We start from the raw sequence: 13,376 nt of genomic DNA on the forward strand, positions 1-13,376 counted from the left end.
ATTATTGGCAAAAAAAATTCTTAAGACAAAATCAATTTTAACAAAAGTGACTGATCGTCAATTAAATTATCTGGAGTTAAGATTAAATACTGACGTGTTAGTTAACAATTATGATAATTATAAAAGTTACCATACTTTTAATTTTTATAATTTTAAAAATACCCAAATTTCAATTTTCTAAAAATCCTAATCATCCCCACCACCCTAAACCTTTTGCAACTTCCAACTCCAAAAGGTTAAAACCCACTTCCATCGAGTTAATACTCAAATTGGCCCCTGAAATTTGACCCCCGACTCAATTTAGCTCTCAAGGTTTCAATTAACTCTAATTGTACCCTGAAATTTTGGCCCATGCCTCAATTTGGCCCTTCTGTCATTATCCATCACCGAAAAGCTGACTTGGCAATTTTAGTTGACACCTGGCACCCTAGCAGTTAGATGACGTGGCAAAATATTTGAAGGCATCAATTTAACCCCTAAAAATTTCAAATAAAACCTAGAAGTCCCAATTTTCCCAAATCGCAAGAGTGTCTCCAAGAGTTGAGAAGAATGTTGGGGAGCAGCAGCCAAGGCTCAGGTAGCTCTAGTAGAGCTCGTTCACATAGTGGCTGGGTGAAGAACGCACACCGTGACAGAGGTGGGAAGGTTCCGCATTCGTGCGGTTGTGGATTGCGTCCTATTCTTCGGTGGTCTGGGACGGATTCCAATCCAGAAAGATCATTCTATGGATGCTCTAACTATAATGTGAGTTGGTTGAATTGTTGCAAGTTGATTGTGTGTCTTATTTCTCAAATTCTTGTTGGTTTTGTAGTTGTTCTTCCTCTCAATTTTTTTTGGATTTTTGGTGTTGTAGACTATCGGTAAGAGATGGTGCAACTTTTTTAAATGGGCAGATGTTGAAGAAGAAGAAGCCATAGTTGGCAGAAATGAAAGTTCAGTTAGTGAAGACCATTGGAAAATATCTCTGGGATGAAAAATTAGTGCAGTTGAAGTTGAAATTAGAATATTAAAAATGTGGAATATTATGTTGTTTATGTTTGTTATTATTTTTAGAATTGTGATTGTAGTTTATGGATTAGGTGGGATGAAATATATGTAACTGTGATATCAGTTATGTGAATGAAGTATTGTTATGTATTTAATGACAAAATAGAAATAGAATTTTATGTTCTCTTGGTAATGATATATCCTATAAAAATTCTTTAAAACTGAGATTATATAAAAAAGGAGGTATAACTTATAACCAAATAAGTATCAAAAGAGCATAGTTTGATCAAATTGGTCAAGCTGTTATGAATCTGTATATGAAGATAAGATCAGGAGCTGGCTCTAATAACTATATATGTAGTATGCACTTCCATTAGTGAATAAATTTAAGTGTATAGTTCATTTGTGAAAATATTAAATACAAAATAATAACTTCGGCTCTCAATGATTATCTTCTTTGTTCCCATGAAAACAAAAATAGATGAGATGTTATGACAAAAGAAAATCTAATAAAACCTTTTGTGGTTCTTGCACTTGACAGAGGAGCCACAAATAAGTAATTCATTAAGTAATTCATAGTCATTAATCATTGTCAATATCACAGCATTAGCAATAGCAGTATCTGTGTCATACTTTAAATACCCTAGATAACATAGTTTCAAAATATCCTAAACCAAAACAGATTACTCTACATAACATAGTAACAAAATATCAAAAGAGCATAGTTTGATCAAATGCTCTCTACAAAATATGTTCTACACAACTTCCAGTCAACATTGCAAATCGTTTTCTATTTTGTTGTTGGTGGTTTGAAGCCCGAGATGGGGACGAATGTCATAAACTCTGCCAAGCGTGCAGTTATCCCAGAACTTACTCCTTGCATTGGGTCCACCTTGGAAGTTGTTTTCTTCTTAGATTGCAGCTTGTCAGGCCTTGTCACTTGTTGTGGAGGTGGAGGTGGGTCTGATGGAGGGACCTAGTGAAATTGTTAACAGAATTAATGACCAATACAACCCAATAAAAGCCAATCAATATATTATCAAATAGTATCAATCAATTGGATCTACCCAACATTTACTCGTGTTTTATAAACCAATACAAACCAATTAATAATTAATCAATTATTAGAAACCAATCACTACCTGTTCCTGATTTTCTGGCTGTGAGTAAGTAGGTTGGGTGAGTACAATCTCTGAAGCATTTGCATCATCAACAGCTTGTCCTGGTGCTAATGGAGCATTTTCATTAATCTCAGCAGCTTGGGTGTCAGTAGTAGCAGCATTTGCTGGATCTGTAGTCTCTCCAACTTTAGAACCTTTTCTTTTGCAACAACAGTCGCTGCTGCATTAACAAGGGCACTAGCAAGGTCATCAGATTTCTTATGAGCGCAACTCCTCCTTGTATGCCCTCTCGTACCACAGTAAGTACATGTGAATTCTTTGTATTTTCTCTTCAACTTGGTTTCAGTTTTTGACTTCTTAACACCAGATGGCTCTTCATCAGCGTCCTTCCGTCTTTTTTGGGTTATTGGCCCTGGCTTTCACTTCATTTTAGGTGCATGAGGCCTATTGTGTTCACTTCTCTCCCAAAGATCCTGTCCTGGTATTGGATTGAGAGAGTGCTTGTAGGTATCTCTATAGGCTTCCATGGTCAGCCAATGATGACAAAAATCCTCAGGATTTCGATTTATCCTGGAAATGGCTGCACATGCATGGACACACGGCATGCCTACAAAGACAGATGTTATGAAACAGTATCCAACAAATAGAAATAATCAATTATTGGCTACCTCAGTATCTAATCTAAACAGTATCCAGTCACTATCTAATCTAAACTATGTTTAACCAAATGATACAAACAAATAGAAATAAGCAATTATTGGCTACCTCAGTACCTATTATTTGTCAAAACCTACAAGTGCATATGCTCTTTCCTAAGTCAGCAGCCATGTTGGTAGGCCAACCGTGGATCTCAAATCTTTGATACTCTTCATCTCCACTCCAGATCGGTGTCCATTTTTGAGATTCTTTCCGGATTTTCTGCAATCTACTATGTTGGATTGGTGGGAGCTTACCAACATGGTGGGATAACTTGACCTTGTTTTTTTGCAATGGACCGCATCGCAAACATCCGAACCTCTTCTAACAAGGTGATTATTGGCTTAGCTTTGTATTCCTTGATCCTCGAGTTAAAAACCTCGCAAGTATTGTTACAAATGTTATCAATTTTTTTATCGTGTCAGAAATATGCCCTAGTCCATGCTTCTCTAGGCCACTTATCCAAATATGCCCAAGATCCCTTGTTGAGTCTCTTTAACCTATCCATCTTCTGATCAAAACCATGGCGAGTTGTTTCCCTAGCACACTCCCATAATAGTCCTCTGTACTCCTGCTCTTTCCACAGTTTGTTAAAATTCTTCCATAGATGCCAGACACAGAATCGATGGTGTACATTAGGCATGAGCTCCTTTACTGTTGAAGCCAAACCCTGAACCAGTAACACATAAAATTTCAATTATTGTGCCTCAAACAGACCCCCAAATATATTAAGTGACCTAAAACAAACCCTCGCAACGAATACATTTACTCATTTATCTTTTGCATGTCTGACATAAAATCCCATTTGTATGAATTGATTATACAAATACATTTACTAATCACAGTCCTCACAGCAGGTATAAATTGATTATACAAATACATTTACTCATTTACCTTTTGCATGTCTGACATAAAAGCCCATTTGTTAGCCATGTAGTCACCCAAGTCATCAAGCAGCAGGTCCAAAAACCACCTCTCATACATACATTTTTTCAAATATAGGATCATCCCCTTGAAGATATGTACCAATCTTTATTGTTGAACCAGGATTACTCTTGAGTAGAGTTTCTGCATAATCTCTAACCAAATCATACTGGGCAGTTGCATCACCGTAAACAATATTTCTTGCGTCCATTAAAGCTCTGGTTAGTGATGATTTGTTTAGGTCCAGGTCACACCTTCTCCTGAAATATGCTTTAGCCTCACTGTGCTTTAAGCTCGGATACCTCCTCAATTTCTTTACCAACTTGCCAGCAAGCCATCTCCTGTTGGCTGCCCTGTTTTTGCTCACCCTAAGATATATGTGTTCATTCTTAAATGTTTTTAATTGCCAGCATGTCTCCTCAGAATCCCTGGATGCATAAGCAACCCATGGACATCTAACCATAGCCTCATCTTCTCCAATTGTCCACTTGCAAATAGCTCTGACTCTGTAACTCTCATTCCTTCTAAATTTAATCTCCCTACCCTCTTGAATGGTGAATTCTCTCACAGCATCCATAAATTCATTCTTGTTACTGAACTTCAGTCCAACTTGTAGCTTTAGTTCACCGAATCGGCCACCCTCGGAGAAGATTGGGTGCACATCATCAGCATGATCATCATTACTCCACTCCTCATCTGAGTTTGGGGGGTTTTCAATTCTTCAGACTTTCAAGAGTCGTTTCCATCAGAATCATCGTGAATTGGATCATATGCATCATAATATTCTTGGTTGTTTTCTCTGTTGCCCAGCACTTGCACCCAATCTACTTCTTCATCAGAATTCTCCACAACCAGACCGTCATCTTCCTCTACTATTTTTTTCCTTGCCCTTCTTCCAGGCAGCACCTGGATCATGCTTCAACTTAAATTCCCTCAACCTACCTGGCGAAAGACCACCTTCAATATCTGATTCAATAGAACTATCTTGTGGTCCAGGCTTGTATAGACTGTCTTTTGCAGATTCGTACAAGTCATGTGAGTCACTGTCACTGCAATTGCTGTCATCGAGACTTACATAGGTTTTCTTGCTGCCAGTATCTTGTTTTTGTCTCACTACTCTTCCTTTTAGTCTGGCAGAGGATTTTGTTGCAGTATGAATTGATTTGGATGAAGTGGCTTTAGATTTGGGGGCTGATTTGGGTGTTGGATTGGGCTTGGATGCTGATTTGGGTGTTGGATTGGGTTTGGACCCGGACTTGGGTGTGGACTTAGTTGTATTTGATGTGAGATTGGGTTGAGGTGCTGGTTTGGATGTGGACTTGGGCTTAGGTCCTGGTTTGGGTATGGGCTTAGGTGTTTCCTTAGGTGCAGGTTTGGGCTTAGGTGTATGCTTAGGTTTCTCCTTAGTTGCTGGCCTGGGCTTAGGTATGAGTTTAGGTGCTGGTTTTGGTTGGGGTATCTCCTTCAACAGGGGGGTGGAAGCAGATGCAGGTAGGGACTTGGATGATGCGTTAGAAGGGCCTTCACTTGTGCTGTTGATGGGTGATTTGATATGGGATGGAATGGTTGGTGTATCATTCTTTGGGCTAGGTGTGGTCCCTTTGACATCGTTTTCTACACCAGTAGCATTGGGTGTTAGCTCTATCAATTCAGGTGCTTCTTCCTCTACCATGGGTTGGGAAACTCCATGCTCATAGTATATGTGCACTCTTCCCCCATTGTTCTTTGCATAGAAGCACATCTCTACTAGCTCTTTGTCATGACTTAGTGCTCGCAGTCCACTCTTCATAGGTCTACCAGGAACAAGCCACCAACACTCAACCATGTTATCATAACCTAGGACCTTGTAGTAGTCTCTCAGTGAAAATACATCTAATACATCATCATCCAGCCCAGTCAACTCATCAGTGTGATCATTGTCATAAACCAAATTGCCATTTGGTTTGGTGACAAAACTGCCTCCATGATGATACACAATCGTTATACCTTCATCCATCTATAAATAAGATTCAGGAGACACAATGATTAAAAACAACACTAACTTCAATAAATTGAAAATAGTAATTCAGATTACAGACAATTCAGTTGGGGCTTAGTTCTAATATATTAAACAAATTAATCAATTAAAAGTGTTTTGGCTATCATTAAAAAAAAGAAGAATTAAAACATGAATATTTTGTTAAAGGTGTTTAGTTTAATTTCAATCTGTCTCATGCAATCCTTAATCATGAAACATGAAAGAATAAAGCAAGTAAAATCAACAATATTTGGATATAATTACAACTTTGCTAATCAAAGTAAATTCAACTCTGGCTCAAGTATGAAACTATTATGCCATACAACACTAGCCAATATTGCCGATACTTCACAGAATATAATGAAACAAGTACAATCCCTTTAGTGGGAAGAATGGCCAGAATGAATAGGGACTAGGAGACTAGGGATCTTTAACCATGATAATAATAATAATAAACAAGAAAACCTTCAACAAAATATACCAGCTTGATCTGCGCTTTAATTATTGTTAAAACCAATAAGCATTATTTTCAAACTTCAAGTGAAAAAGCAAATAAGAAAAACTCATTGTCCTATCTAGAAAAAAAGAAGAGAATAAAAGGGTAAAAAATTTTCACAACTGATTGCCAAAGTAGAACAAAGAAGTTAAAATCTTCACACAATCAATTACATAACTAACAGTCACAAGTATCTGAATACATATATAATTGTTCCCAGGCCAAAATGACGTGACATGGTTTTAATTTTTTTAACCACCCGCTGATTAGATATAACACCACAATGCTCAAAATGCACTAAAATCTTGAATATGATCATCTACGACACCTCCAAGCCATAGTACTAATGTCAATGTCTAAGGAAAATCAAGTAGTTCAGTTCATGATTATCACTTAATTTCAGATGTATAATAAAACACTCATGGTGGTCATTGATGCAGACGATAGACGATGTTCAGCACAGAAAATACTTTATTTTTACAAGAAATTACCCAATCAACAATTAAATTAAAATGGGATATGAAGGAGTAAAATTGTTATTTTAAAATGGAATATGAAGAATCAAAGACTACTCAAACGGACAAAGAATTGAACGATTCAGTTGATCACAGCCACATACATGCAAAAAAAATTAAACCCTAACATACAAAAACTCTATCATCATCAACAACCATAATCAACCACATTCTCCCAAAGTTTCACAGATGAAGTAGAGTGAAAAAAATGAAAAACAACCCACAACCAACATTTTGAGAAAAACAGAGCATGGTAGTTGAGAGCAACGATTTTGTTACTAACCTGTTTTTGAAGAGATGGTGACTCCCAGGTAATTAATCTTCACAATGGGAGTGAAACAAGTAAGAAAAGCTTTAAACCTCCATTACTGCGACACCCATGGTGCTTCTCTGACGGGAACATTTATGAGGGGAAGAGGAGGAAGAGAAAAGGTCAATTGGGTTTCACTTTTGAAGTGTTTAATGTTTGGATTTTCATTTAACCCCTTTCTCATGCCAACGACGTCGTTTCTAAAGATTTCGGCGCCAACAGTAAAACGATGTCATTTTGAGACTGCCAGGTGTCATTTAAAATTGTCAGGTCAACTCTCCGGTGATGAAAAACGATATAAGGGCCAAATTGAGGCGTGGGTCAAAATTTTATGGTACAATTAAAGTCAGTTAAAACCTTGAGAGCTAAATTGAGTCGAGGGTCAAATTTCAGGGACCAATTTGAGTATTACCTCCACTTCCATCTCATTCTTTCACCCAAACTCAATCAATTCATTCAATTCCTTCCTCAAAAATCAAAACTTGCCCCTATCATGTTGTTATTATTTCCTTACTTCTCTCCCTAATTCTCGAAAGTTTTAAAATCATGAAATATGAAATTTATATTTTCTTTAAATTTCTCACTTTAACAACACCAATTCAGCAATTTCATACTCACACTTCCTCTCTAAAGTTATTAACAAACTAAAAATAGAGATTCAACAAATCCTAAAGTTCATAGTCCACCATCACAACAAAAAAAAAAAAAAAAAAAGAAAAACAACACACTAAAACTAAAATAGAAAAACTTCTTCTCACTCCAAAAATCACTGTCATCATCAAAATCCACCCAAACTCTTAACGCCGGAAGAGTTCATCTACCCAATCTCTAGTACTCTAATGGTTGACCTTGTAATCATGTCTTCTGATCACTCCTTCGAACTAACATCTATACAATCATGCAAATATGTCAACTTTAGCCTTTTTTGATGAAACCATCCCTGATTTCTTCACCGTGATCCCCAACCTCACCCTCACATCCACTATCTTAAAATGGTGCCATTCATCATCCACCCTCCTCCCTCAACTCCCACACCAGTCCCTCATCGAAAACCTCGTGCGAACCCTCATTTTCTCATCTTCCTTCTGCAAAAATAGCACAAACGAATTAGTTGGCAACTTTTTTAACCACCTCTTTGCAGTAGAGTTTGACATCGTCCAAGATTTAGAGTTCAGAGAAATCAATGACAGCCATGTGAGAAAAGAGAGAGAAGAAGAAGGAGGGCGATGCCGTTGAAGTGAGGCAGAGTTGGAGATTGGTCAGAAGAAAAAGGAAGAGGAAGGTAGAGGCGACGACAAACGAAAATGAGGAGGAGTTTATTGGGGAAGAACAAGAAAACATTGGTGAAAAAAAAGAGAAAAGGACAAATCGATCCCTAATTTTTCGGTCCACGGATATTTAGGTCCATAAGGATTTAAAAATACATTTAACTCCCTAACCTATTTAAAATCTGGACATATCGATCCCTAAGTCTAATTTGTCCAATTTTAAACATTCTCTCACGTGTGCATCCGTATCAACCAGGTCAGTACAACGGGAATCACGTTTGATTTTTCCGTTGAGTCTGACAGACCCAAGTGAACATGAGAAATCAATATGTCTAGGTTTTGAAAAGATTAGGAACTTAAATGTATTTTCAAATCCTCACAAACTTAAATGTTTGTAGATCAAAATGTCAATGATCTATTTATCTTTTTTTTTTAAAAAAATTAGAATTTTAAAAATTTGAAACTAGAGTATTTTTAAAATTATAAAAATTAAAAATATGAATAATTTTTATAATTATAATAATTATTAATTGATATATTTAACCTTAACTTCAGAAAATTTAATTGACAGTTGGTCATTTTTGTTAAAATTAATTTTTTTTAAATATTCTTTTGTCAATAACATTTTTTAAGTACCATTTTATTAGTGTCGAATTTTTTTGAATATTGAATTGATATTTATATTAATAAATTATTTATTATTATTATTATTATTATTATTATTATTATTATTTACACTGAAGGCGCAAAGGGGTTCACCTTTTCAATTTTAAGTTAAAACAAAAGGATAGGGGATTTTTATCCAAACCTGAGGGAGTGTGCCAAGCTGTTGGGATAGCAGCTTCAACTCTGCCAATGGCTTTAACCACCGTCTTCACCTCCCCTTCACTCTGTTCCTCTTCTTCTTCTTCTCTCTTTTCTGTTCCCGTCAAATTTTCCCTAACCCCCCAAACCAACATCTCTCTCCCGTTCACTAAAACCAAAAGCCCTCTTCCACATAGACGACGCTTCAATGTCATTGCCATGGCTCCCCCTAAGCCCGGTGCCAAAGCCAAGAAAGGTAACATACTACCTTCACTTTCATTTCCTCTAAGCAGAATTCACTCATGCTTTGGGTGTTGCAGTTGTGGGAATCATAAAGTTGGCTCTGGAAGCTGGGAAAGCCACTCCTGCTCCTCCGGTTGGACCGGCTCTCGGTTCAAAGGGTGTCAATATTATGGCTTTTTGTAAGGATTACAATGCCAGGACTGCCGACAAGGCCGGTTATGTCATTCCTGTCGAAATCACAGTATTTGATGTGCGCTCTTTACTCTTTCATTTCCTTCCCCCTTCTTCTTCTTCTTTTTTCTTTGACATTAATATTTTTCATTTTCCTTCTCCAGGATAAGAGCTTTACTTTCATATTGAAGACTCCACCTGCTTCGGTTCTACTACTTAAGGCTGCCGGTATGTTTTTTTTTTTCTTCTTCTTTTTTTGCCTCCAAGGTGTTTGATGTTATGCTTCATGTTCTGTTTCAATTTGTTTCAGAATTGTTGTAACATAAGCAGCGTTTGTTTTAAGGTACAAACCGGGAGATTGAGAGTATCATATTTGTTGGTTTAGAGACTAGTACTAAAATTTCTGTGTCTACCTCCAAAAAGTGGATTTTTAGAGATGGAGACCGAAACTTTAATAACATTTTATACCTAAAATACCTTCATTTCAATTAATTAATTTCAATTTTATCCTTTGTACAAATTAAATTAGAATTTCATTCTTTCAATTTCTGTCTCCCACTTTCCACCAAACAGAATACTGAGATTTATTTTAATCTCTGTCTCTTAGTCTCTGTCTCTCAGTCTCAATTTTCCGTCTCTGTCTCTCCACCAAACGCTACCTAAAAGTACCATACGTTTCACAACATTTTTCTTTCTTAAATTTGATTATGTAATCTTAAATTGCGAATTAAGCATTATTGGAGTAAGCTAAATGGTGGGATGCTTTCATTTCACTAAATTTGATTAGTGACCATCTGAAAATTAAGTGATAGATTATATACGTTAGGTATTCATAATAATGTTTGAGATTGCATATGAATTTTGAAGGGTCAGGAAGCATGAATTTTTATGGGTGCCATTTGTTTTGAATTTCAATTTCTTATACAAGCTAGATTGGAAAATGATTGTAAGGGTAATATGCTAGCTCTCGGTTGCTAACTGAAGTTCAATTTTCGAGAAACTTGTCTATCTATGTTCTACCATGAACAAATTACTGCAGATACAGATATGTTTCTGTGGTCTTTACAAGATTATCATTCTTCTGATGAGATCTGTGTCCTTGCTTTTGAATGTATGAATTGATTTTATAGGAGTGGAAAAGGGTTCGAAAGACCCGCAGATGCAAAAAGTAGGTAAGATCACGATTGACCAATTGCGAGCAATTGCTACTGAAAAGTTGCCAGACTTGAATTGCTCGACTATTGAATCTGCTATGAGAATAATAGCAGGCACTGCAGCAAATATGGGAATTGATGTTGATCCTCCTGTTCTTGAACCCAAAAAAAAGGAACTTGTGTAATAAGATCTTATTTTTGGCTAAGAGTTTGAGAATTCTTAGGTTGTTCCTGTACACTGTCTTTCTTTCTTTCTTTGAGAACAACAAAGAAAACATCAAGTGGTTTTTATTATTTTGTATTACTTAAATGTATGCCCTCGTTATATAGTTAAATTTGGAAAAGCTTTCGTCAATCACTGGCATGATACTTGTATTGAGCTGAGTTTGATTGAAAATGATTTGATGCCAAAGATCTCATTCTCATCTGTTTGAAGAATCCGAGGATGTGAATGAGTCTTGGTCATGAATAGTTCGGTGAAAACCATGTAAAAGTATTCTCAAAACAATCTCTAATTTGGATAGCAATAGTTATTTGACAAAAATGTGTATATTCATGCCTTTTACATGTATGCGTATGATGCCTACACATTTTTAATATTTTAATTCATTATTATTTTCATTGTTTTATCTTTCTTGTTCTTCCAAGAAAAATCCTAATAGCAGAAACACTGAAAATAAAAACGATAATTTAAATAGACTCTTAAGGTTTCCTTATTGCCTTCTTTATTATCTATAAAATAAAGCCTTTCACCCCTATATAATTTTGCAGTTGTCTTCTCTATGTTATATATGTTTTCTCATTATTATATACGCTATTTATGTTGTTTCATTACATTCATCTTACTATTTCATTCTTATTTTTATTCAGCCTAATAGAAACAGATTTGGTTTAGTTACAAGAGGAAAGGTAAGTAGTCTGCTTGCTGGGTTTTAGTTGTTTCCTTTGAGCTGCACTAGCAGGCATAAGGGCAATAGTCAGTGGCGGAGCCACGTTAGAGGGAAGGGGGGCAATGCCCCCCCCCCCCCCCCAAAAAAAAAAAAATAATTTGTACGTATAAGTCTCTAATTTTTCAGTTTGGTCCCCTTTTAACTTTGTAATTTTTCTCTCTTCTTAACTTATATTTTTCATGTTGGCCCCTCCTAAAAAATTTTCTAGCTCCGCCCCCGGCAATAGTTCTTAGTCCTAACAGTTGCCTATAAATACTAGTTGATTAGTTGGTTTTAGTTTTGTGAATTTTCTGTTAAAACTGTTAGAACGGGAGAGGAAGAACTCCCTCCACAGTTGGTAAGCCTGTGACACAAAACTTCATTCCTAAATGGTTGGTTCTCATAGCGGCGGCGACAGGTCCGGCAAGCAAGAGTGCAGAGTCAGGGATGGAGCCTCCGAAACAGCGGGGAGCGCCGCACCTTAGCAATGAGGACTACAAAGCTAAATGTGTACGAGGCGAATGCTTCTTCTACGATGAACCATACTCAGCAGGATATGTGTTCAAGAACAAGGAATTCAAGTTGTTGATTATGGAACCTGAGGTTGAGGAATGAGGAAGGAGATTGGTTAGAGCACGAAGCCGTTCTGGAGGCAGTAGAGCAATTGGAGCTCAAACTTTCATGCTCTAACTGCCACATAGGTCAGTCAAAGCGTGAGCCGAGATGCAGGGACGTCGTGTGCGGGTGATGGTGGATTGTGGCACCTCAGACAACTTTGTAGCACCAGAAATCCCAGTGGCAGATTGGCGCTATTCGAGGGGACAAGGCAAATGCAAGGGGGTTACACTGAGCTTCCAGGGGATGTCCAGAACTGAGGATTTCTACCTATTCCCCATCGATGAGGCTGAGTTGGTTTTGGGGTTGGCGTGGCTAGATAAGCTCGGAGTCATTTGAGCCAATTTTAAGGACTCATTGAGATACTCAAGGGTGTGGAGGCTTTAACCTTGAAGGGTGATACGGAATTGTATTATGGGGATTTAAGTTTTCACTCGACCTCGGTCACAAGTGTTCCACAGTTGATACAACGGTGTTGGACGCTCATGAGGTAGTCTTTCAATCCCTACTAGGTTTACTGCTGTATCGGTCGCATGATCACGCTATTCCTTTAAAGGATGGGTCTGCAGTCCTAACATTAGGCCTTACCACTTTCCACAACACCAAAAAGCGGTGATTGAGGAAATGGTTTCGGAAATGTTGGCTTTGGGAATCATCTGGCCTAGTATGAGCCCTTATGTTACAGGGGTTTTAAGCCTCATGGGGTACTATTGTCGGTTTGTGCAAGGGTATGGCACAATTACTAAACCATTGACAGATTTGACAAGGAAGAATGCTTTTGAATGGAATGATCGAGCTATGGAGGCTTTTCAAAAACATAAAGCCCTCATGGGAACACTTCCCACTTTGGTTATTCCAGATTCCTCAAAAGAGTTTGTTATCGAGACCAACGCCGCAACCAAAGGGTGGCGGGCTGTGTTATCTCAACAAGGGTGTCCAATTGGATTTCTAAGTCAAGCTTTGTCCCCAGGAGCTTGCTAAAAATCTGCTTATGAGAGGGAATTAATAGCAATGGTGCTTGTTGTCCAGAAATGGTGACACTACTTGATGGGAAGCCGCTTCCCGGTGCTTACGGATTAGAGGAGTTTGAAATTCTTCACGGATCAGTGAGTGTTGGATCCGACTC

The 13,376-nt window shown here is 37.4% G+C and overlaps 2 protein-coding genes across 2 annotated transcripts; both read left to right on the plus strand.

The window, feature by feature from the left end:
• The first annotated feature begins 9,079 nt into the window (after positions 1-9,079).
• Positions 9,080-11,061, plus strand: LOC112740864 (large ribosomal subunit protein uL11c). The gene is made up of 4 exons (XM_025789546.2): positions 9,080-9,394; positions 9,459-9,631; positions 9,717-9,780; positions 10,683-11,061. The coding sequence occupies exons 1-4, from the start codon at positions 9,190-9,192 to the stop codon at positions 10,889-10,891; spliced, it is 651 nt and encodes a 216-aa protein (XP_025645331.1). The 5' UTR covers positions 9,080-9,189; the 3' UTR covers positions 10,892-11,061.
• Positions 11,062-12,874: 1,813 nt separating this feature from the next.
• On the plus strand, positions 12,875-13,231 carry LOC140178398 (uncharacterized mitochondrial protein AtMg00860-like). Its single transcript, XM_072215316.1, has one exon. It carries the CDS (start codon positions 12,875-12,877, stop codon positions 13,229-13,231), a length of 357 nt encoding a protein of 118 aa, XP_072071417.1.
• The last annotated feature ends 145 nt before the right edge of the window (positions 13,232-13,376 follow it).

Source organism: Arachis hypogaea, chromosome 14 (genome assembly GCF_003086295.3).
Source record: "Arachis hypogaea cultivar Tifrunner chromosome 14, arahy.Tifrunner.gnm2.J5K5, whole genome shotgun sequence".
NCBI lineage: Eukaryota > Viridiplantae > Streptophyta > Magnoliopsida > Fabales > Fabaceae > Arachis > Arachis hypogaea.